A 26,783-nucleotide genomic window follows, 5' to 3' on the forward strand; every position below is an offset into this window, starting at 1 on the left:
GGGGCAGTGTGTGTGAGGGTAGCAGTGTGTGTGTGTGTGTGTGTGTGTGTGTGTATGTGAGGGGGCACTCTGCGAGAGGGAAGAAGTATATGAGGGGGAAGTCTGTGTGAGGGGACAGTGTGTGTGTGGGGGGTAGTGTGTGTGTTTGTGAGGGGGGCAGGCTGTGTCTGAGGGGGCAGTCTGTGTGTGCTGGGGCAGTATGTGTGTGAGGGGCCGTCTGTGTATGTGTGAGGAGTGTAGTGTGTGTGAAGGGTGTGAAGAGTGCATAGGGTCTTTGTTGTGTGTAGGTAAGTGAGATGTGAAAATCTATTTTAATGTCTTCCCCTCCCTTCTTACCTTTTACCAGGGAGGGGGGACATAATGTTGCAAGCACTGGTGGTCCACTGGTGGCATGTTCACTTTAGCCTGCAACTCCTCCGGCTACAAGCTGACTCTCTTGTCCTCCTGCGAGCACAGCAATGTAGCGGAGCGTTGCAATGGTAGCGTGTGACAACGCTCCGACCCGCCTGTTTGCGGGAGGAACACAGAGCTTCCCAAGCCCTTCCTTTCCGCTGCTGGAACTAAGAGCCAGTGGGCCGGTGAGGGAGATCTTTGATCTCCTCTCCAGCCCGTGAGGGCTTACAGCAAGGCTGGATTTGCATGGGCCGGCAGGGAAGATGAAAGAATCTCCCCTGCTGGCCTTGGTCCATGGCCATCGAGGCCCACTGGGCATTTTCTTCAGAATCCACACCGCCCATCAGAAATCCCAAACCACCAACTAGTGGGCGGCAGGGATCAGATTGACTACCCCTGATCTAGACAGTGGTTTGTTCTATAAGTGAAGTGACAACCTTCAGTTATTTGCAGGCCTGCTATCTGCAGCATACTGATTAATGAATAATCTACCATTATAACAGAATAGTTAAAGGATCACTATAGGGTCAGAAACACAAACAAGTATTCCTGACCCTATAGTGTTAACATCACCATCTACATCCCCCCCCTCCCCCCCCCCGGGCCCCTCATGCCTCCATAAATATAGCTAAATCTTACTGTATTCAAGCCTGAAGCTGTAACTCTGTATGCTGTTTGTCTCAGAAAAACAAGCTGTCTGCTTACATCATCAGAAGTGGTAACCTGATCCAATCACAATGCTTCACCATAGGATTGGCTGAGACTGACAAAGAGGCAGATCAGGGGCAGAGCCAGCATGATTCAAACACAGCCCTGGCTCTCCTCATAGAGATGAATTGAATCAATGAATCTCTATGAGGAAAGTTCAGTGTCTGCATGCAGAGGGAGGAGATACTGAATGTTTGGATGCAGCCATGACCCAGGAAAGATCTCTAGCAGCCATCTGAAGAGTGGCCAGTGCAGTTATCACTAGGCTGTAATGTAAACACTGCATTTTCTCTGAAAAGACAGTGTTTACAGCAAAAAGCCTGAAGGTAATGATTGTACTCATCAGAACAAATTCAATAAGCTGTAGTTGTTCTGGTGACTATAGTGTCCCTTTAAATGTTTTGCAAGCATTCAGTGTGCACAAGCAATGCCTCCATGATTGAGTTCTGCATTATATCCCATTAACACTTTTTTTATAACATAAAATCATGTTGATTCATCCTAATTAAAAGGTACGAGCAAAAACAAATGAATGGTTAAATCTATGAACACTACCCATAGCCATTGCAAAAATGAAGCTAACCATTTTTTTTAATAAAATGGTAACTGTGAAAAGGTATTTGTTGGACAAATTAGGAAAAATAATCTGGAAAATAAGCCGACATCGAGAATTTTTTTAGTTCTGCTGTTTTCATCGAAAAATTGCAATTTTTTAGATCACTAGATATCCTATTTTAATGCTGTAGAAATTAGTATCTTTTGTTTCCACTGATAGGTTGGGGGTGACCGCAAATAAACTATTTTGTGCTGTTCCTTTCAATTCTCAATGCAATGTTCTAAAAGCTTGGTTTCTTTTTCAGCAAATGTTCTCAGTTGCCCCGAGCCTAGCCACCAATGCAACAGCCTTTAACCCATACCTGGGTCCTGTTTCTCCAGGACTTGTACAAGAAATCATGCCTACTACACAAATGCTTGTTGCCGGGAATCATGGCGTTGGAATGCCAACTGCTGCCGCGGCAGCTGCTCAGAAACTCATGAGGACAGACAGACTGGAGGTAAGGAAACAGTTAACACTGCTGACTCTCTTCCTTCCCCAACAGAAAAGAAAGGACATCCCAAGAGGGCAATCTTCATTTACTAATGGAATTATTAGAGTAGGGCCATTGTTTCTGAGAAAATACATTTTATCCTGTACTCTTTTTTTAAAAGAAACCTCCTTTTTCTGTTGGAGCTAATGATGTCATATAGAGAGATAATTAATGGCATGGACACAATTAACATATTTTTTTTAATCTTTAAATTTCCTCAACTCCACATGCAGCATCTTAGAAGATGTGTGAACAATTTATTTTGATTGACCTAATTAAGAATCGCTGCCCAGTATGCTGACTTCTGGTGCATTTTAATTGCTTTTGGTTAATATTGTACGTCCCATACTGTGATGAAGGTAATGGCCTTGGCTACTTATTAATAGTAATCAGGATATTGTCCTTGCATTTGCAATATTTTTATGAGGGAAGCATGTAGATGTCTGCTTTTTATTTGGTTATGAAAATGAAAGAAAGCTACCACATAGAAATGAGTATATACTATTTGGTGTGTGTTAATGTACAGTATATGAGCATGTATGTGCACATATATACATGCACACGTTGTGAGAAGATGTACCATTGTGAGCTCATTACCATTAATCTCTGTGGTACATCCAAATTTGTATACATTGGTATCCTAATCTATGACTCACCCTAAAGTAGATCTCCAGCTATTGCTCAATCCTTAACCTGTGGGGTTTACTAATAACTCAAAATTGGAGAAATATTGTATTTAAATGGCAAAATTTAGGCAGAAATTATCCAATGAAGCCATAGTTACAACTTGAATTTTGCTATTTAAAATTCGAAGTTTAATGATTAAAGGACCATTCACGTTACCCAAACCACTTCATATCAACATTGCCATATGGCAGGTGTTTACCTTGAAGGGTCAAGCATGCTTCTAGTGGCTGGCATAATTAGAGCCACTAAAGGCAATTCTGCTGCAGTTTTCGAGTAAAACTTGGTCATGTGACATTGCAGCCTAAGAAAGTATTCAAGTCCCTTATGCTCTTCTGTGAGGAGCAATGAATTGGTAAAAGCCACACCTCCTCAATGACTTTGCGGGAGGTTGAGAGGCCAGCAGTGTAGAGGGAGCCCTGGTAAATAAAATTCCTTTTTAAAATATATTTATGGCAAATGGGGGGAAAGGGGCTGAATATAATGAGGGACAGGGGCACTATAGCCTTTAAAGTGAATTCAAAGTGAATTTGTTATTTAAACCAAAATTGACAAGAAAAAGAGCAAAAAAAAATCTCTATGTTTCCAGTATGGATTTTTTGTCCTAAAATTTGAAATTCATTTTGAATTCCTGAAAGTTCCCTCTCTAGTGAATAACCCTGCATACATAGGTATGACATTGTGACAAGGGCCTTAGACGGCATGCCACCAATGATGTGGTTCATGCCACTGGTGATGCCCAACATGAGAAGCCCCAGTTGAAAAAGGAGCAGGCCAACCAACTGAAGTGGCCTGTGTGGCTAGGGTCCTAGTGCCCGTGCCCAGCAAGAATGCATCTATGTTTGAGTGCTGTCCTGCTCAAGGACTGTTCCCTGTTGTCCCCGATGTGGGATACCATTGAGCTAAACCAAGATGGCAGGATTAGACCCTGAGACCAGGACTGTCCCACCAAAATGGGGACTATTGAGGGGCTTGATCCTGTAATCACCACCTGGATTGTAGGTCACAAATATTTACAGATACACCAAATGGGCAGCCCTCCCTTCTCAATCTATTCTGGGGCAAAATTAAATAAGGAGCAGAAACCAAAAATGTATGTATCAGGATTTGACACTTTGCCACAGAAAATTACCTGTGTTGCCCTGAAATATATGTCCCTATGTTGCTTGCCTCCTGTGAATTGCTGCATGATCAATTGTCTCATATAATTCAAACTATTCCCAAGCATAGTGACTGAATACATTTTATTTAAGTCAGGATACAAATATTATGCTTAATATTTTGTTCCTTTCCCCCATAGCAGCAAAAAAAACACATGTGAATAAACTTATAAACACATGGTGCACACAAGCCTGATGAACAGAATGATGGAGTAACCAATCAGAAAGAAGCACACTCTATAAGTCAAGTGGAACTTTTTTTCTCTTTAGTCTCTTCTCATCTTTTTTTAAACATCTAAAGTATTACTCCAAGCACTATGGCCACTTCAGAGGTTTGAAGTGGTCATGGATGCCTGGAGTATGTATGTACATTGTTTCATTATGAAATGCTGCCTATAACTCCACCTCTGACCACATCATTAGGGAGTCATTAGCCAGCATAGCATGGTGATGTCACACAGCCAAAAGCAGTACGTCCCCCCTCTATGCCACCCATGCCTTTCCCTCAACCGCCCTCCCTGACTTTCCACCTCCTATCGCAAATCAGGGTTATAATAAGAACTATCTTCTTTGAGAGAAGATCTGTAGAAGATTTACTAAAGTCATAGAAAAAGGAAGTAAAATGTAATCAGTTCCACTTTGGAGATGTCCTGAGGGAAAGCTTCTGGAGCAGTAACTTGTGGACTGAGATGCCCACTGTAGAATGTTGGAAATTGTTGGTTCTGATACCATGCAAATCCATCTATTCTAATTCCTCAATCGAAACAGAAGTTCCGAAGATATGTAGCTACATCTGCCATGTTTTTGAGGTTAACAGTACAATATATCAAATGTTTAGGTGGATCAGTGTCCATTTTCAACAGGCTGACCTTTTCTTTGATTGTTTAATACAAAAGATTCTGCCAGCGGTTGCATAAAATTGTGATGATCCATTTCTTCTTATTTTATCTCCATTTAAACTCTTGTATTATCTCCATAACTACATTACCAGCATAGAAGACTTGCATTTGTTTATATTAAGGTATCAAACCAAGTATTGCTCTTCTATATCCATGTTTGGATATATGTGAGCTCTCACAGGAGCACTTCCGAAGCACCTTCTAGCAGTGTTTTTGTTTGAACAAATCAGACTTGGCCTTAAATGGGTACCATTCAATCTTTGGGAGAGTTATGTAATGAAGAAGTGCTTGGATTAAAGCACTTTCACAGTCCCACACATAACGCTTTTAAGGAGTTTAGTTTCTTGGGCAACACTGTACCAATTTAGTTATTTATACTTTTAATTTTCTTCCATGGTAAGCGTTCCAAATACATCAGAAAATCCAGTGATATTTGGATTTGAATTCATATCTGCTTCTAAGAGTTGTTGAGGAACATCAGACCTTGTAGTAGAATCATTTGACGTTTCACTTAGTGTGACATTATGACAAGGTCATCCGTACAGGTGACTGTTTGATTTTTAGACAAAAAAAAAAAAAAAAATGAAATGCCATGTAAAAGAATTAAAGGAACACTCCACACTTCGGTGTGCTGAATTGCTTCATGCCTGTCAAATTTGTGACATTTTATAGCGCTTATTTCAAAAGAAATTGGTGCTTTTAATTGGAAACAGAAACACCTTCTTGACTGTCAATATGAAATGCATTAGCCCCAGAAGTGCCAGGAGTGCTGTGCTAGAATGAGCCTGCCGTTTCCCCTCTCCAATGAGCTGTATCACTACTTCCTGAGAAGCATTGGAAAGCTGCAATTGCGTGCATGCGTTCATAGCTCCAGTACAGAGGCTTCTCAAGTCAGTGCTAAGGAAAAGAGAAGGGCTTGTAAAAGCTGCTGACAAGAAATCTTCAGCTTTTGCAAGCTGTTTTTAGATATACCACAAATAAAAAAAATAAATGCTTAAATAAATGCATTCCTGTTTTTTATTGAGTGGTTAGCTATTAAATAGAGAATAAAAAAATAATAAAAAAGCTTGCTAATCCCTAGTTGCAATTAAATCACCCACATCTGACATAATCAGAAGCCCATATTAGAAAGAAATAGGTTTGTCTGCCACCTGATTTTTGGAAGGAAGAGGGGGGATGGTTCACACCTGAGTAGGGCCTAGATTATCTGCCCTCTTTGGTCTTCATTTTGTTCCTTATTGTCGTAACAAATGTGGTAGATTGCCAGAAGTAATATGAATATCCTGGCATCCTAGACAAGAACTGGCATATAGAGCTTTGACACCATTCTCTGCCATGGGTTTCTGGTAATTTAATTAGGTATGATAACCACGTGTCTCTCTATGGCAAATGCAACCTTTACAATCCACGGAAAATGTGGTACACTTAAACTATCCCCTTAGTATCTTCAGGCCTGAAATATTTAAAGATGTGTCCTCCTTATTGTTTTGAAAGGATCTGTACAATCCATTTCTGGAATACCGTTAAGTTGTTTTCTAAATATTGAACAATTTCAATCCAGTTAGGGGTTTATACACACTTTGCTATTTTCACTCTGGGCACTCTACCCTTGTATATCTAACATTATAATGTAACTGTGCTGCTCTCTGATTGGTTATCACAATGTTATGTTCTTCAGGTTTGTGTGCACTATGTCTATTCAAATTTGTTTACACATCTGTCTTTGCTGTAGTGGGTTAAAGTGATATTCCACTGCACAAATAATAAATCAAACTAAAAATTCAACTTGCTGTTTAGTAGATATACCCGAATTAAAACCTGCATGCATTTCATTATGCATTTTTTCATTTGGAGTATCTTTAAAAAACGTTTTCAATAGTTGCAGTTCTCTTCTACTGCCTTTGCAGGAAAACCTATATGTCACCTGCCCTGACTTTCTGTGGCTGTCCAATCACAGACTTCCAAATGCAGTTTAATGAGCTAAGCAACCAGGAAGCAACAGGATTAATTGCCTGATTGACAGCCAGGGGAGTGTAACAAGGTTAACTTTTAAAGTTGAAATCTGCACTTTTTGCAAAATGGAAAAAAAAAAAAAAAAAAAGATACTTTTCACATTTAAAGCGCTTCAGCAAGCTAAAGCGCTTTAGGGATCTGGAGTGTCCAGTTAAGCAAATAAAGATGAAACTGTCTAAGTATCAAAATTATTACATCTTAATGAAGTGATTGTGTAATAGCGGTGTCCCCTGATGTCTTGCAGATGAAGACAGTGTAAATTCTGAGAAATAGCACTGTTTAGATTATGCACTCCTCACACCTATAGCGGCAGTCATTCTCACTTCACGTGAAAACCATTACAGTACAACATGCAGAATAGATTTAAATAACTTTCGGGAGCTTCTGATAGGCTAGCGACATTTCTGCAACGCTAAACATTATGTGCACAATGATTCAGGTATGTATGCAGCAAAATTGGCTTAGTGAGATCCAGCGCCATAAAATGACGCAGGTTTGCAGTAACCAACGTCAAAAAAGACAGAGGTGCTGGAATGCATTTCAAAATGATGCACAGGAGGAGGAGCCCTAACAGGTAACGTGACACTGAAATGATTTAGGAATACATTAATCTATAGATATTTTTATAAGTTTTCTATAATGCTATATATATATATTGTTACCCAAGTCTGCTTAAATAATTATCTGTCAAAAATAATTTGAAACTATTTCACATGTCAAACATTATTTTTGAGTGTTTGATTTTAATGAGTGTTTCTTTATTTTATGTTATTGCATATGAAGAGTCAATTTATTTCATGATGAATTTCATTCCATGCATCCCAAATGCTTTTCATTGGGAAAACCTGTCATTTATAATTGTAGGCTACACCGGTATAACTTTATAAAAAGTCTTTGGTGTAGACTCACTCTCCTCATTTGCAGGACTTAGCGGTGCTTAGTTGGGGCTGATTGTAGCCAGTGCATTCCATTCTTTTGACTGGGTACCTCTCTTGCTTTTTACTCTTCATTGTAGTTTTTACCTTTATAATACATTACTTTCCGATCATCCTTTACCTTCAGGTCACTGTTTTTGCTAAATGTTTCCTCAAAATCTCATTCTCCTGAGCGCTATGCATGTATGCATTACTCTCCGATCTGCATACATTATGTTACCCGGCTTCCTACAGTAAGGCTGCATGGGGTATATTGTTGGCTATAATAATGGTGGTTGTTTTTTCTTTTGTGCATTTATTGTCTTTATTTTTTTACTGCTTCTACTACATTCCATTCCTTAATCACTTTCTTTATCATTTCCAATCTCATCTTCACTTATTCTGATTCCTGTAGGATGAGGGAATGAGCACTATTCCACACTATATTTACATTTTGGTGCTAAAACAAAACAAGCAAAAATCTTACCACATTTTAAAAAAATGATGCATGTATGTCGAAGGACGGAGCACTATTCCACATGACAAATTTTACATTTTGATGCTAAAACAAAACAATATTTTTCTAAAAATATGCATTTTTGCATTTAGTTTTCAAATTAGAAATATTCAACCGGGAATCTGTTTAAAGAGATATCAATATAATAATTTGTTTATAAAACTATAATATACTTTACATTAACATATAATTTTAAATTGATAAAATAGTTTTTTAATTCTGCATTTTTTTTATTACCTTAGTAACTTTTTAATTAAATTAATGATTGTTTTCTTTATTTTTCTCCTTATTGTATTTGTCATTTATATTCATTTTTTTTATATTCCCTGTTGTTTATTTAAAGTATGTGTATTTCTGTGTTTTTGTTTTTTTCTTTTCTTGTATTGTTTTTCTTTTCTTCATTAAATACTATCTCTATTTTGAGGCCTGTCTGGGAAAGCTGCATTGTATTGACCACAGAACAGAGAATGAGCACAAATATATACATTGTTGATGCTTCAGGGACTGGCTGGAATGGAAACTGAAGTCCTCTTTTTATCCACAGGCCAGCTACAATCAGGCAGCTGCAGTGCGAGCTTCCCCGCGTTGCCCAACCAATGACCTCAACCCTGATGTGGAGGGAGCACCCTCTTTATGGGTGAGAGGTAATTCAGTCTCCATGCCAGCTCAATCCTGGGCCTGTCCTGAGCAGAGACTGCCATTAATGCCAAATTATGTGTGGTGGTTATGTGATGTGGACTCCTGCACTCTGGGAACTGAGCTGAGACCAGCAAACTCATTTCACTTAGGACATCAAGCTGGACTTGACCCCCGGTCCCAGAAGAGAAAGGCGAGTGTTTTTCCACTATGCCAAGTAGACCATTTGATTTCTAACTTGTGCACTGAAGAAGCTTATATGCCTTGTAATCTCAATGGGTGTGCAGGTTCATCTCACACTAACTGGTGTTAATACTGTTTAATTTTCTTGCTCTTTCCATCAGCCGCCTTTATGGCTCCATTGCTTCTTCTTTCTGATAGTAATAATAACAAACCCTCATGGATTAGATGGTTTCTCGCTAATATTTTCTATTCTTCTCACTTTCTTTTTCTGTCCTACATTCCGTCTCGGATTTACTCCTTTTGCACCACAAAGCAAATATTTCATATTTTCCATTTGCTGTTTTAGAGCTCCTGATTGCTTATACATTCAAATGTTATTGGTGTTCCCGTTTCTATATTGCTATACATAGTGCTAAATGTGAGATAATGTGTTTAGTTATAATCCTTCTGTTTTACAAAGCTGCTACTAGTTTAGTTTCCTGACATAAATATTGTAATAAAACAATGCGTCAGTTTGACAGGTTAAAGTGTTCCCAGCTGTCTAAATGTTGCCAGCAGATAGTCTGCTTAATGCTGGCTTTGCACCGAAAACTATAAATATAGTTCTCACCCTTTAGATCATATATGTATTTTAATAAAACTCTTGTAGAATAATGCACGCAAATAGACCTTGTCTGGTTTTGCAACCCAGTTGTATGTTAGTTAGACAGAATGTCTTGGGTGATCTATTTTTAATATGTTCTGTTCGAGTTTTAGAGGGGTGAAAACCAAATTCCCAGGGTTAAGTATTGAGTCCTAAAAGTCTGTATCATGTGTCATAGAGGTTTTAATATGTATCCTAAAACTCTGTGAAATCTATCACGTAATCCCTTCTAAGCACGCACAGATCACTACTGAAACACAGCAGGGGAACTTCATCTAAGTTAGAAGATTGTTTTTTTTTGTTTGCTTTTTTTATACTCAAGCACGCCAGGTTGACAGACTGCCTCCCGATTGGCCCTCAGTCTACAGAACCGTGCAGAGAGCTCTGCTGAAGCGCTCTCTGCCTGGTTTTAGTGCCCAATCCCATGTTGACTTGCTCTGTGTTAACTGAGGACAGTTCCCTGGTGTCCCCAGATGACGAACAACAGTACAAAATCAGAACAGCAGGACAGGACCCCAAAATCGGGATTATCCTGCCAACTGTTAGGAGGCCTGTAAATGTCAATTGCTAACCTTTTTTATGGATCCTATATCTGCATAAAATAAAGTGGAATTTTGGTAAATTGCCATATGATTTACAAAATTTAGGGAAAAATGACAGAACTGGAAAAAAATACACGGAGCTAGTGTTTTACTGTTCAAAGTACAGAGTTTGTTTTTCAACACAATCAACTTTTTAGAATAGGGTAGCTAAAACATATATTCACTGTATATTCACTGTAGTCTAAAGTAGTTGGAAGTATATATTTTTATCATTCCTGATTTCTTGGAGATTTTAAATAGAACAGAATATCTCTTCATGGTTACCCAATCAATAAATCCTATAAAGTCAGCACTGGGCCTGTATACAGAGCTCTTTGTCCTTATTCAATTAGATCACCCACCCACTAAAATAAATATTGTCCACCTACCTGAAGAGGATCAACCCTCCAGTGAATAATTTATAGAGCATTAAATGATACGTTGTGCTCAGGTTTTGAAGATAATATATTGATAAACTTCAATCCGTATACCATGGAAACCATTGTTATGGGCAGTTTGGGCTCCCTGCTACTATGTTCAGAATTCTTAACATTTTAGGAAGCACAGTATATAAATGGAGTAGTAAATCATGTCAGTCACCTGCTGAAGCAAGTACCAGCAGAAGAAATCTGTAATACCAGGCTAATTTTAAATATCTTTAAACATGGTAAATTGTTAAATGGAAAAACATATTTATGCTCTGTTGATTAATACAAAGTGTTTTCTCAAATGATAGGTCTGCTTAAGCCATCTACCAAGAAGGTTGCCAGGCTCTATTTTTTTCCTGTGGACAGAATAACATTGTAAAATGCACTCAATTTCAGTTTGTTATTTACAGTGGCGCAGTGTTCACATATGCGCCTCAGTTGTGTTTGTTGAAAAGTAACCTTATGAAATCTTGGATCTCGTAGTACAATTGACTGTGATTCCATATGTTCACCTAGGCCTCTAGCCAATACCATCATGAACCAGTTAGGATGTGCTTCATGAAAGCATCCAGTAACTTAAAACAAACAACTTAGTGATATGTTTAAACCACACAGTGTTCTTTGGAATCAGATTTCATGGGCCTGCTTTGCTTCCATTTAAAATTAAAAATATCCTGGCACATCAAAGTATGATTTCACGAGAAGCTCAAATTCTATTTTAAACATATTTCAAATATATATTTTACAGCGTATTCTTTTTTTTTTTTTCTGCACTACAATGGATTGTGGTTTTAAAGCATAAAAAAAACAATATATCCTCTCAAGGCGAACTGATAGACTAGCAAATGCAAAGCAGTTTTTTTGTTTGTTTTTTAAGAAAATGTACATACAGTCCACATTTCTTTAAATCTATTTGGTGTTTTAGCAAAACTAAGTAGTTTACTTACTAAATTAATTAATTGTGGTAATGGAGAAATTAAATTTGCAAACCTAGTGCAAAATTAGTGGAATGGAGAGAATTTAACCTGCATGGCATGGATATATGGAGGTAAACAGAAGAAAATATTCAAGCTCCAAGCTTAATTTCCTACTAATCATTCCTACAATAAAGCTCAATGGAATATATTGTACTTAGTAGGAGTAACAATAATACCCAGAGTAACAATACCAAGCCTCTTGCTATTGAACTGTACCGTTATGTGCAATAAGTACATTTGGTCAACAGATGGCAGTAAATACACAGAGTGTACACTACAGCATATGGCCACACTTTAGATAGATACTGCAGGATATAGTGCAGATAACTGGCTGTTTTAATAAAATTATAGCCAGTGACCCCCACTTGAATGGAATTTCCTTACTTGTATTCCCAATTGTGTTCTTACACATTATTCTGTTTAATACCATAAAACATGCATTCCGGAACATATAACCACCACCAGTCTGAGAACATAGCTCTGTCAAATAATAAAAGTTAAACTCTTCTGTTCCAAAGTAACCATTTGTACACAATTAATGTTGCTAGCAGTGCAAGTAAATATTTTTTAATGGGAAACATATTGGGTAATCCCATACTGTTTGCACAGAGCTATAATACTAAAAGAGGCTGTTTTAAGCATTAGTAGAGTGTACCTACATAAATCCATTCTTTCAGTAATAGATTATTCATATAGAGCATCGATGCTGAACTTCACACTACATAAAATTATCAAGTACATTTATGGCAATGTTCAGTCACTCCTTAGCTGGCTGAGCATCATGGGAAATATAGCTCTCAAAGCAAGCGGGGTGCGAAGATTAGCCTTTGTGGTTGACTGAATACATTGAGCAGAAAAACAGATTTTTCTAGAGAACTCCAAGATCCCCCTCTAGTGGTAAATAAGTAGAATCTCACATTTCCGTTTATACTAGAATTGAAAGTTGTCCTTAAAATGACAGGCATATTTAGGAGTATTAATTAAACAGTTTCATTATTATCACTATTCAGTGTTTATTGAAGAAGCAACAAAGCACTCCACAGAGGCGTACAGTTTCATGAATATCATTTTTTGATTTTTGTACAGTTCTGATTAAATAGTCATTTTACTGTTGTTTTCCTTTCCGCAAGTTACCTTCTGCAAGCCCTTACTGAAATGTTTTTTGAATCCACCTTCTGCTCTTGACAAGGGCAATGATGCCATGTTTTAATTTGGGTGTTTATTCATTAAGCATTGAGTTGGGGTGAGTTTAACAAGATCCTGGCAAAAGAGTTGACAAAATAACTAATAAACTGTGGATTTTTCAGTTCAAGTTACAATATTTTGTAACTTGTTTAGTAAATTGACTCATCTCATTGTTTCGGGAATTACTCCTATGGAGCGCAAATGTGTTTTATCTGTTATGAACAAATTAAATTCCTTTTAATCTACCCAAATGAATCGATCCATCCAGGATTTATCTGTGAAGTCTTATTCACTGAATAAGGTATTCATAGGTAAATCCTGGACGGATCAATTCATTCAGAGGTGTATAAAATGGAATTTGATATGTTTGTACCAGCTGAAACAAATTTGTGCACAAGTCTAAGAGATAGTGCTATTTGACTGTCACTTCCTAATTATCCACATTGATCGCTGGAATCGCAGTCAGAAAACACAGATCAAAGATCTCCACAAGGTTGACACATACTTACCATGTTTTTAATCAACCAAAAAACGTCAACATATATATAAAATTTCTTAGTTTGTGCATAAATACTTCCCTCACCTCCCTCACAAGAGAATAGCTTGATATTTTTTTTTCTTTGGCCTCTCTAAAATCTAATGTAAACTAATGTCACTAATTACTTTGCTTCATTGTGTCTTATTGCAAAATTATCCCGTAAGGAGGGTAGGTCAGTGGACAAATACATGCACTATGTAGATCACCTTACAAATGCACTATGCATATTACCTTATCTATTAAAAGCTCTACTTTTCATTTCTATTAATTTGTTACTGGTGCTGTGGCTGATAGACATCTTGCTGACTACAACTTGTATTGATGTATATATGCTTGTCTCCACAGGTATGTCGAGAATACCAACGCGGTAACTGCAATAGAGGAGAAAACGAGTGCCGATTTGCTCACCCGGCTGAGAGTGCAATGATAGATGCCAATGATAACACAGTCACTGTGTGCATGGATTATATAAAAGGAAGGTGTTCCAGAGAAAAGTGCAAATACTTCCACCCTCCAGCACACTTGCAAGCCAAGATAAAGGCTGCTCAATACCAGGTCAACCAAGCTGCAGCTGCTCAGGCAGCAGCCACTGCAGCCGCCATGGTGAGTTTGCGTTGTCTACTGTGATTATTGCATGTAATGCAATAATAAAGTATATATTTAGCCTTAAACTGTGACTGGGCAGTATCTGTGTTCACACCAGCACACACCTCCCTCATTGCTCCAGTGTGCTCTGTGCACAGTCTTTGTGTAGTATGAAAACTCAGCACAAAATGGTGAGGGAGCAGTTGTGGAGGTCTGTCTTGGTATTGAACCGAAGATGAGGATACCCTCAATTTGTAAAGATTTGTAATGTAAGGGAAAATGTAGTATGGATACATTCTTGTTAAAGACAATGTAGAGAACCTGATCATTAGTATGTTCTGGGGGCAGCGGGGAGGGGTCGCACCAAACTTTTATATGCCACTGTGTAGTTAAACATGTCAATAATAGTTGTGTCACATTGTCTAGTGATGTATGAGGGGGTAAAGTCTGATACCTCTGTTTTGGAATGTGCATAAAGATTTAATAAGTGTGAATGCCTTTCTGAGCTTGAAATATAGCAGGACGAAGCACTTAATTACCCTTAAATGTTTTGCAATAAGTGTATTTGCATAATCAGTGCAATTGGGCATTATATCCCTTGCTATTTACTATTATAACGTATTAAAACACACACTGCAGTCAAATTCCGCAATCCTCTTATCTCAGAGTTACCTTGAACCATAATGCATAAGTTACATTTCACATTTACTAATAACGGTGAGTGGGATTAGGCTACACGGTGTCCAGCTGCTTGCTTGGTAAGCTGTACTTGTAATAACACGACGGAGCCATGTAACATTGCAAGGTTAAAAGGTGTGACTGTGCTGGCTAACACTATACGTTATTATGGCCCTATTGGTTTATAAAAACAAAATGTTTAATTAGATAGTGTGATCTTAACTTTGGCTCTTTTTAATTAAGTAAGTCTTTTTGCACTAGCATAAGTAAAACAGTGCCTTGCGTAAATATTTTCCCTTGGATGTTTCACCATTTTATATTTACATTTTTTTGAATACCTGATTTAAAAAAAAAAAAAAAGGATATGTGGTTGCATGAGTATTTACACCATTCTGATGAAACCGACAAAATAAGCTCTACTGCATACAATTGATCTCAGAAGTCACACATTTTGTTAAATGTGTCCACCCTTTTGCAAGTGTCACATAATCTCCAAGTAGAGTCACCTATACCTGGAAGGGTAAATAGTTTATTAGAGAGCATGTAATGTAGTTTGTTAGAGAGCATGGTGGTGGTGCCATGCTGACTTTTCTTTGACAGAGGATGAGAAACTGGTCATGATTGACAGCAAGAAAGAGCTAAATACAGCACAAAATGTTATTTCAATTTGTGAGGAGGAAGTTCACCATCCAGCTGAATAACTCTGAACACATATCCCTGGACTACACTAGTTTAAAGCTAAGAACCCCTGTATCTTAGAATGACTCCGTTAAAGCCCAGACTATAATCTCAGTAAGAATATGTTGAAAATATGAAAGTTGCTTTCCCCTTTAAAACTGACAAAGATTGAGAAATTTTGCCAATGAGAATGGTAAAAAAAAAAGCACTAGCTCTTTCTCCAAAGATATTAGACATGGGGCATTACCTGCTTTTTTGTAAATTTGTCCACACTTGCTAATTTAAATTTTGCAAATGCGGTATAGTATTGTGGGTTGGGATAATGTGAAAATGTTTTTTGCACAAAACTAAATTTGGAAGTAGCTACAATATGAAGTTGTTGCTAAAACATGTCTCACAAAAAGGTAAAGAACATTACAATACCCTTTTTGTAGAATTCATTTAGGTATGACTTTAATCTAGGATGCAATATTGGAGTTTGGAATTACTTGAATAACAAGGAAATGGATAGGAGGACATATACATTGGGTTAGTTAGACATTGTTTTAAATGGCACATATCCCATATATGTGATGATAATTTGGCGTCAGGCAGTCCTTTAGAAAGGTCTGGCCAATAGTATGAGGGTAACCAACACAAATTGTGAAGAGCATGTGAGCCCGGAAAGTGCTCTTTCAGTTGCACTCATTGCAGTTGGTGGCTGGATGAGTGTGGGTAGACCAAAGAAGGTATAATTGACATTTCTGGGTTTTTTTCGATTTTTCTTTGGTTTTCTCCTCTACTTTGGAAGTCCCTCTGTATTTTTTTCAATGCAACTATGGATCCAAGATAAAGGCTGTTATTTGACTGCATCTCTCTAAAAATAAATGTACTAGGCACAGAAGAGATAATTACCCCAGTCAATGAAAGCACATTTGTAATATCATGGAAGGAAGAGCTGGATATGACCCTTGAAGTGTGCAATTATGGCACATAAGAGGTCTCTGCACTGCTCAACATTGTACATTTGTTGGAAATATTCATAACAAACCAGGGATAATGCTCCATACATGGTAGTCTTGGAAAAGAATCATAAAATTGTGAATGAAACTTATTGACCTTATCTCCCTACATGTTTAATTAGCTCTTAATAGAGCATATTCAGTTGCACTTTATCAACAATTAAATTTGCCTGAGCACCACCATAACTCATTAATTAGCAAGGGATGTGTACGTGAACAATCTTGCCCTATCATGAAAATTATCTTAGAAGGCTTTCAATACTACGTTGAGAGATCATTTTCACACTTAAAGACTTTTGTTCCCGTCAGCCCTTATTCCTAAGCAGTCCCACTTGCTGGTGGGCACAAAATACTTTAAGCTGCATAGACTGTAGCCCACTGGCTTGTTTCAGCCACGTACTACAGTTCCTGTATTTTTTTTTTCTGTGTGCTCAAATAAAAGGTAAGGTTTGACTTTACTATGCTGGTATCTCATGTGCTGCAGTATATACTATAAGACTGCCTCTACCCTCTTAATTTCTAAACATACTTTAATAAAGCTCCTAGTATATGCCCTCTTTGCTATCAATCAAACAGCAGAAAAGAGGCTCTTCTTCACTGACAGAAGTGAGTGCATCTTAGAGAGAAGCACTGCTAGTGCCACATGGTGATTGTGGCTCATGCACCCTGCCTCCCAGTCTTCTGTATGAGAACCAATGGATTGGCCCAGGAGATAATCACTAGTGATTATCACAAAGCTGAGAAAAGTATACCTTCTCAGGTACATTACTTTTTAGGAATCTTAAGGGGCAGATATTTAAAATGACTAGACAGCATTCCAGCATTATAAATACGTTTATTTACAATGCTGCAGTATTTCTCTAAAAAAAAGATCCATGTAAATGTATTGGCATATGTAATAGTGCCCAGTTGTGGTTGTGAATTATATATGAATTGTTCAAAATATTATAATATTATAGAGACATCTTAATACAATCATATAGAATAATAAATAAATAATAAGAAATTGAATTATTGTCTTTTCACAATTGTGATATTCACTATATTAGCATATAGTGGCACCGCATCAAATTTAAATATATATTTTTTTAGTATTATAATTCTGTACTCTTTCTTGACAATAGAAAAAGAACCAACAAAAAACTTTTCAACAAAAACAAAAAAAAGAAATTGCTGCAGTTAGATCTTCTTAACTCGTAGAGCCTTGCCCCAAATGCCAAAACTACCACTAAAAGTGGCTTTACCGAGCAATGACTAATGGGAAAAAATACTAATGCAACCATTTTAGTTCTTGATTGTAACTCAACAAAATGTGGAAAAAGTCCTAAGGAGAGAATACTTAAGGAAGGCTCTGTAATTTTAATAGCGTCTTTACAAAGTTGTGGATAGAATTGTTCCTTGACATTTGTATGCATGAGATATCGATTTTAGTTTTTGTACTTTAATAATTCTCCCCTCACCCTAGAAATTTAACCATGAATGCCTTAAAGTGTCTCTGTCACCTGAAATCCGCTTATAACAACATTCCCGATAGCAATTATTGTTTTCTTGTCAAGTAATAGCATATGATGTGTATTTCTATTGAAAGATATGGCTATTTTTCAGATGGAACTCTTAAAATATGTTACTGATTACAAAGGCTGTTGATAGAATGTTCACCAGGAGCCAATAAAATATTTGGTTTCCTCAGCCTTTCTATTTCCCAGCATTGTGCTAGTATATAGAATAATAAGCATTAAAAATTGAGTTTAGTGGGTTTAATAGGGTTTTTTATTATGTGCATTGAAATACAATGTTCTGTTTGCAATGTTGACTAAACCTTATCTAGTTAACCATTTTGGTGACTGATAAGTCAACAATAAGCTTTTAATAACAATACATTGTTCTCCTTTCTGGTGATCAAAGTGTCAAGTTAAGAAAGTGGTATAGTGCTTGACTAAACTATAGGTCAGTATGCCACATGAATATATTACTAGAATAACACAGATACAAAGCTCAGTAATGTGTAGTTTACAATACATTACACATGTAGCCCAACGTATGTAGTTGCGACTGATTGGCATGGTTAGAAAACTAACATATTTGGAACATAATTTCCAAATAAATAGATTACATACATTTGAAGCCTTTAGAGACAAGCAAAGAGCAGACAGGCTCTTTTGCTTTTATTTCACTTCATGTAACCTATAGGATCTATTAAATAGGTATCTCACGATAACAAAAAGAGCTTTTATTGTGCATGCTTAGTTTTGTTATTTGTTGTTTACGGCATTCGGATGATTTGTTTTTTTATTTGTTTTTTTTTCTCACCTACCAAAATATGCACTGCTGCCCCCATGATGCACCTCTGCTTGCTGTTTATGTTAATGCGCTTGAACCCCATTGGCCCATTGCCATCATGTGCTCGCTGCCTGCTAATTAAGACTCAGTCGGCTGTCAAATCACTGAAGCGACCCCTCGAGGCAACCTTTGACCTGGTACTATGACCTTTCACCTTTTAGCTTGGCATGTAGCTTTATTGTTCAGACTAGTTGTAAACTTCAAAAATATACAATTTTATTTTCTATAAACTTTTTTTATTCTGTTGTTCAATACAAAAAAAAATGTAAATGAAAACTGAATGTTGTGCCCTAGTTTAATATTACATGACACCAAAACATTGCAAAAATTACAATTGTTTTGAATATGTTCCAACATTCAGTTTTACAACAGCAGAAAAATATTAATTAAAATTGAAGTGGACTCCAAATTGCTAGATGGTAGTGTAAATGTTTGTGTTTGGCATGGCTTTTTTGCAACTCTTAATATATGTGTAGTTTTAACATTTGTAAGTCGATGTTAACATACCTGCATGCATTGGTCTAGTTTGCATGTCGATAGATAGGTATGGGGAAGTTTTGGGCATAGTTTAATGTGATCATATCTTTTTTCAATCATTCTGTAAAGTAACTGTTGCTTTAATTGTCCAACTTCATGGAGCTAGCAGTGCAATGTCGACCCCTTCCTCCTCAATTTAAATCATTTTTTTTTAGCATTATCTATTAAGACATTAAATAAGTTGTTTTTTTTTGTTCATCACTCTCTTTGCTCCATAGAGCCAGGATGATTTAGTTTAATTAAACTGAGTATTTATTCTCATTAGTTTTATCTTTGATTAGAATTTAAGTAATTTGCATTTTTAGAAGTGCAATCTTTACGAGATACAATTACCCTCCATAAATGCAGAGCATTGTAACTTTATTGGGCCCTACGAGGGTGACTGATCTTGCCTGGGTGAGCTGACGATGTGCTATTTACTATTTTAGTGCTGTAGAATAGCTTGTTGCTTCTTTTGCTAATCAAGATACGGTGCCAATAGGCTCCAAACGTGCCTGCTGATAACTAATTAGCAATCCATCGTAGTTGTGTCCAGTTGAATTATAACTGTACTGCTATGATATGATGTTTTATCATCTTTCTTTATCTTTTTTTTTATTTCTTTTATGTTTTTCAAACTCCTTTGGATTGAAGGGAATTCCTCAAAATGTACTTCCCCCTTTACCAAAGAGGCCTGCACTTGAAAAAACCAATGGTGCCACCGGAATGTTTAATACGGGTTTTTTCCAGTACCAGCAGGCTCTCGCCAACATGCAATTACAGCAACAGGCGGCCTTTTTTCCTCCAGGTAAGAAAGACACTGCTAGTACAAACCTGCTTCTCTTTCGCCAGGAAAGATTCTTTAGGGATAACCGACATAATGCTAGTTTCTATGTGTGTAAATGATTATATTATAAGATTCACTCAATATACATTGAAAACACCAACATTTGGACCAGCATTCAGCTTTTACTAAACTAGATCATGATCAAGCTCTCAAGGATGATGAGCATTGTAGTCTAGCAAATGCTTTATGAGAACAGCTTTCCAAATACTAACATAGAAACCCCCCTTAGTTTTAGCCCACTTTTATTCTACCATTGAATGTGTAGGAGAGCATATAGCGGTGGGTAATCTTCTAGGTAACCACTATGAATTTGGGTGGTGGAAAATGATAAAAAATTATACTGACTGTGATGTGTTAGACGAGTAACACATGTGCTTCTAAGGGACACATCATTTGAATACCTAGCTTGTCAGGCAGTTGTACACACCCATCTGTCATTCAAAGAGTTAAATGCTCCAATTCCTTTGTTGCATAATGCAAAGTGATTTGTTTAAAAGGACAATCTAATGTCATAAATAGATTTACACAGTAGATAACGTTAGGATGTTCCTAGTACCCTATAGACTGAGGGCCTTCGTGTAGAAAGTTAAATAATAAAGTTAAACTTACCTTTCATACAGTTCGTCCAGGTTTTGTCACAACTCCTCCTTCATGTCAGATCATGTGTACAGCTGATCTCAGACTATCAAATGTTTCTCAATTAAGCACTGAGGGCATCGCTGAGCACAACAATTTCCCTTGTGCACCACTAGGATTCTCCACTTAGAGAAGCATTACAATGCTTGTCAGTGGGGAGACTTAACTATGTTTGGCGTCATCATGATGCCAAACATGAAGATGGTAAATTATTTACACCCTAACTATAAATGTAATCGTAGTTTCTCACAAACACAATACCAATATTTCGCACAGTCCAAGAACATCAACTGGGTACCAAACCACTACATCTTGCAGTAGTAGTTTTGGTGCTTAGAGTGTCCCTTTAATAAAAGCACATAGTCTTCTGTAAATGAAGAAGTAGACCACTAGATTTCATAAAAATGACAATTTGAAGCGATATACAAATATACAGTACGCACTGAAACAATACCGCTTACCCTTTGTGATCTTTTTTAATTAAATTCCTGCCATATTTCATCCTCATCCTCATCCTCTTCACTTACAGGGAAACTATATTCCTCAGACTAACAATTGTTATTCTAGGAGTATAGCCTCCCTTCTTGCTATCGTTATTCTAGGAGTATAGCCTGCCGTCTTGCAATGCATGCATTGTCTGCTCCCTCACCCCCCCCCTTTGCTCTGTTAATCTATATAAATATTATTCTTCTAATTTCCACTGCCGTAACTCATTGGCGCCTCTGCAATCATGCTGACCTCACCCGCGATCTCCAATCTAGTGCTTGTTATATAGAAGCATTGGATCAGAAAGTGCATGTGTGGCAAACTGCTGCGTTTCTCCAATTAAATGCTGCTATCAGTTGCATTTGAATGCATGACCGAGGAAGACAGTCAATTAAGGCTTGCTTAACCCCTTGATGTTTTACATTAAAGGGTTAAAAGTACAGGTCTACTGCACCAAGGCAACTACATTGAAATGAACTGGTCTTGGTGACATTAGTGGTCTTTTAAAATATAATGTTGGTAAGTTAGGGACTTCATGTATTCACATATTAGTTATTGTGCTTAATAAGTTTTCCACAATCTCAAATGTCCATAGAAGGGCAGGAACCCAGTTTACAGTGTGGATCAGACTGTAAACCACAATATTAGATTGCTAGTTTTTAACTTCTTCAGAATTCCTCAAGGACGTTAGTAATATTTTGTTTATCTTGATCACTAGCATACACAATCATTACCCTAACTATAAATTCAGTAGCATTCATATATTTATGTTGAAGCAAATCTATTCGTCTAAGGCAAAGAAAAGTTTTTTTTACTGTGAGAACAATAAGGATGTGGAATTCTCTGCCTGAAGAAGTGACCTTGCAATTTTGCTGTACCCGTTAAAGTTGCATTTGCCAAGAGCTGGTGCAGCTAAAATGGCCTTGTGAGCATCTGCACACAATACAGTATTTATTGTTCTGGGTAGTTATGGCAACAAATGTTTGTCACTAAAGGAGAAATGGGGCACAGTAAAACAAAATAAAACAAAATCAACTTGGAAAACAATTGTATAACCAGAAACATTGGTTATCATGGTTATTGGTCCTCTATTTAAATATTTTTCAACAAAACATGTCTAAATGTAACCACAAAACTACCATTATAAAGTTGCTTGTTTACATTAGAATTTGCCTACGAGTATCAGAAAGTGTGTACAACTGTTTGGACATAAAAATAAATAAATACAAAAAAAACAACAGTCTCCTATTGACTTCTCTGAAAAGCACATATAATCAGTGTAATGATTTTAAGACTAACTCGTGAAGTCCCCAGTAACCCTGTTTAATCTTTCTACTTGCACTCCAGAAATCATTAATCCCTCACTATGCTCTTCCGTAATTAAGTATGCCAACTGTTTTTTTTTTTTTTTGATTGTTTTTTTTTGTTTTTTTTTTTGCAACTGTTGCCATAATAACAAATTTCTTACTTGTTCACATATTTTTTTTTCTAATAACATGTGTGATGGGTTGTTTTTAATTCTTTTCCCTTTTCAATCCACCTTCCTGTTGCAATGCATGATGGGCAGGCTCAATATTGTGCATGACACCCGCTGCAAATGTTGGTAGGTGCCAGCTTTGTTTCTTGATTACCTATAATGCCTGTGAATCTTTGTTGTTGTTGTTTTTTTTTTCTTGCACTCAAAATCCATGGCTTGCTCCAAAATATAATCTATTCTGCAAAAGTATTATATGAGCTGCTACGCCTCTAGCATCTTGTTAAAATGTTATTTCACAAAATTGCATTCCAACTGCATGGATTTTGACTGTACAGTGTTCTTCTGTGTATTTTAAGTATACTATGTAGTTTTTATGTTCATAGTGAAAAATTTAAAAGCTTAAATAATATCAGCTAGTTTAGAAATTAAGTTAGTGTGTGTGTTGAATTCCTTGTTTTGATGGTAACAAACATTTTTCCTTTTTTTTTGTTTCTTTTTTTTTCTGTTTGTTTCTTTTTTTTTTTTTTCTTTTTCATTTCAATCTTTTTCTCTTCTCCCTGGAATGCTGTCCTGCTTTTTGCATTCTACTTGCATGTCACTTGCTGGTGATATGACGTCACATGGCATCCTGCTACCATAAATACTTTGCCACCTGTTGCTATGGTTCCCACTCTGCTACACTCTTCTATATGTTTGCTTATGTGATTTCCCTCCCAAAGTTCCCATGATGCACGGTGCAGCTCCGGCTACTGTGTCTGCAGCAGCAACATCTGCCACAAGTGTTCCCTTCGCTGCAACAGCCACAGCCAACCAGGTTTGCTAATTTACAGCTTCATTTCTTATGAACAACTCTAAATCAGTGCTTCTTAATATCAAACTGGGCACCTGTTTACCTCCTGTTGGCACATACAATATATATATATATTTTTTTTTTATAGCGCTTCAGGAACATTAACCCTTTTATTTAGTCAAAATAACAATGGAATTGCTAATTTGGTAGAGAAAGACTAGATTGTCACTTTACTTGCACGTGGCATGTCAACGATTACATTTGTAATTTAATATCTGTTTCATGTGTCGATCACTGAAGTGGATCATGATTTAAATAATATAAAAATGGACCAAAACCCCTCCATGCATTTTCCCCCTAATAAATTTTTTTACCAATATGTGTATTTGATGTTACATGATATTTTGAGGTTAGGGTTAGGGTCTCAAAATAGTGTTAATGTAGTGTAGGGTTCAAAGTTGAAGTGATAGTGTAGTGTACAGGTCAAATTAAAATGGCTCAGAAGTATAACTCACCATAATCTCAGGCAAACATTTATGTTGTGGGTTTGCTTAACATTAGGACACCCAGACTGCAAGGAGGTTATCTGTGTATTATTACTTATTCATTATGAGAATTATGTACACGAATAAGGTTGGATACATAGATAGAATATATAAAATTGAAAATAATAACATTAACGGGTCCTGGCTACATCATAATTAACCACAAAATCAAACATGAGTGAATGTTGTATGTTTCCAGAATCCCAAAGGGTAGCTATTTTAGCATAATAAATGCCGCCGCATGATGTACATGTGGTAGGCAAATAGTAATTTCAGGCAAAAAAAAACTTGTGCTTAGTTACTTGGCCTTTAAAACACTATTTCTGGACAAAAGCCATTTTCCTAACTAGAATTCAGACAAAACAATTTGTACTTACTAAGGGTGCCAGGGGCCTGTTTTCTAGCAGGGGGGACTTTCTTAGGGTGTTTCGGCATGTTTTTGTGAGCAGCACTTGATGTTGACTTGGCACCTATTGACTAGCTATGCCAATTTGCTGGGGTGCCTGGGAGCCAATTGACAAACAGGGGCCATTTTCCCAGAGGTTGCCTAGAAGCCTATTGGTGAGCAACGGCCACTTACCATGAGTACCTAGAAGCATATTGGTGAGCAGGGGCAACTTTAGATCCTAAGTGGCCTTTTTTCTGGGTGCCTTGGCACCTATTGGTGAGCAGGGGCAGCTTTACTGGGGTACCTGGGTGTGTAATGATGAGCAGGGGTCATTTTTCTGTAGAGTCTGGACATCAATTAGCACATAAGGACCACTTTTCTGGTTCCTCGTCACTCTTTATCAAATATCCTTATTGCTCAATACAAAAGGGATTGATAAAAAACAATTGTGAACAAGAGAAACTTTCTTTGATGGGTTCTTAGGTGGTTATCAGCAAGCAAGGCTCCATTTTTCAAGATTGTACAAAACGTACAAAACTATTTGCCTGAATACTAGTTAGCCAAAATGGTTTTGCCAAGGGAAAAGGGGGTTAGAAGTTAACATAACTACTTGACCTGTAATTACTATTTGCCTACCACATGTATTTTACATTATGTGGTAAATAAGGTTTGGCCTAGGACTAAAGCTAGAGTTCCGTCAAAACAAAAGGTTTCTTTAATTTTAGGGCAGCACAGAACATACATATCCTATCTGCCTGAAATTGGTGAGAGCTATACTATGTAGGGAAGTGGGACATTTGTGTTATGGTGCTGCCCTGAGATTGTATGGACACAATTACATGCATATTCTGGCAGTTAAATAATCTAAAATTAAGAAGCTGAACAGATATAACAGATATAAAAGTGGGAGGAGATGATATGGTAATAGAAAATACTGAATGAGGAGCACAACCATACAGATAAAAAAAACACTTTTTAATTGGGTCCAATATAATAGGTTTCCCAAGATGTAAACAAAAAGCCCCCAACGTTTCGACAAAATTGCCTTGATCAGGGAATAGTATTTTTGTAGTGATTTATCATGTGTGTGTATATATATAAATATATATATATATATATATATATATATATTTGTTTGCAACTTGGGATACCTATTATATTGGACCCAATTAATAAAGTGGTTTTATTTTTTATTTTTTTTATCTGTATGGTTGTGCTCCTCATTCAGGGTTTTCTATAGATTATTTAGTGCCTTGGGGAAATAGGATCTTTTGAGTGAGCACCCTAATTTGGCTACTTTGCTTTTGTTAATAAACTTATATATCATCTGATTAGTGTCCCTACCTTTTTCTAATTCATTTGTAGAAGGATGATATGTTGTCGGCAAAATAGAAAGGAAAAAAGAAATACAGATGTTTTTATTTTTACTACAGCATAAACCTGGTGATTAAGAGCAATTAAACCATCAGTCTATTTTGCACTGTTATATAATCAAAAAAGCATGCAAGTACTAGAGCGCTCTTAAAATATTTTTTTACGTAACACTCTTTTAACTCGTTGAGTGCCAGAGGTGGACACTCTTCTGGCACTCAAAGGGTTAAATTACCAATCCGCTCCTGATTTAAGCCCTATTTGCAATTTCCCCAGTGTCTGGATAAGCGTTTCTGTTTACTTCTAAACTTTGTGTATGCCAACAAAAGGATCTTCCCATTGGCTGCTAAAAGGTGATTTGTGTAACATTGTTTCTCACTGTGCTTCCTGTGCAGTTGTTTCTCACTTATTTAGAGTTGTTGAGCAACAGTTAACATCGATTTTGCTACTTTAGCAATTTTAGCATTTAGTTTCACAATGTTTTTTTTTTTTTCCTAGCGCTGTACATTTGAAAGTCAAATTGCTTAGTAGTGTGAATTTTATTGTAAAGGCTGCTTGTTGGCTGCAAACGTTTTCAAAACCATTTCAATCATGTTTTATCTACAGATACCCATAATATCTGCAGATCATCTGAGTAGTCACAAGTATGTTACACAGCTTTAGAGATTGTGTTCCGATACAGTAAGTAATTTGGTAAATTATTTAAACATTTCTGATGAATGCATTTGTCTTTTTTGGCTAATCTATACATTGTCTTTACCATAATATATGTTTTGGGTGTATGTCAATATATGTAGAGATTGTTTCAATATCAAATAATGTAGAAACCAAAGGGCTATGCAGGGTGCATTCATACTTTTTACTCATCAGACCTCAGTTGATGCCAGTGGTTTGCTGT

General features: G+C 36.9%; 1 protein-coding gene across 20 annotated transcripts in view; it reads left to right on the forward strand.

Moving 5' to 3' along the window:
* MBNL1 (muscleblind like splicing regulator 1) overlaps positions 1 to 26,783 on the forward strand; it is a 163,052-nt gene that overhangs the window by 131,050 nt on the left and 5,219 nt on the right. For 6 of the 20 annotated variants that reach the window (XM_063442544.1, XM_063442541.1, XM_063442552.1 and 3 more), the window contains 8 exons: positions 1,962 to 2,156; positions 8,921 to 9,205; positions 13,893 to 14,150; positions 18,913 to 18,966; positions 20,000 to 20,153; positions 22,882 to 22,917; positions 23,511 to 23,605; positions 26,492 to 26,566. In XM_063442544.1, the coding sequence (XP_063298614.1) occupies positions 1,962 to 2,156; positions 8,921 to 9,205; positions 13,893 to 14,150; positions 18,913 to 18,966; positions 20,000 to 20,153; positions 22,882 to 22,917; positions 23,511 to 23,605; positions 26,492 to 26,548 (1,134 nt within the window). In that variant the 3' untranslated portion in view covers positions 26,549 to 26,566. The remainder of the gene's footprint in view (positions 1 to 1,961; positions 2,157 to 8,920; positions 9,206 to 13,892; positions 14,151 to 18,912; positions 18,967 to 19,999; positions 20,154 to 22,881; positions 22,918 to 23,510; positions 23,606 to 26,491; positions 26,567 to 26,783) is intronic. The other 14 variants (XM_063442549.1, XM_063442545.1, XM_063442546.1 and 11 more) reach the window with 14 other exon arrangements.

Source organism: Pelobates fuscus, chromosome 2 (genome assembly GCF_036172605.1).
Source record: "Pelobates fuscus isolate aPelFus1 chromosome 2, aPelFus1.pri, whole genome shotgun sequence".
NCBI classification, from domain to species: Eukaryota; Metazoa; Chordata; class Amphibia; order Anura; family Pelobatidae; genus Pelobates; species Pelobates fuscus.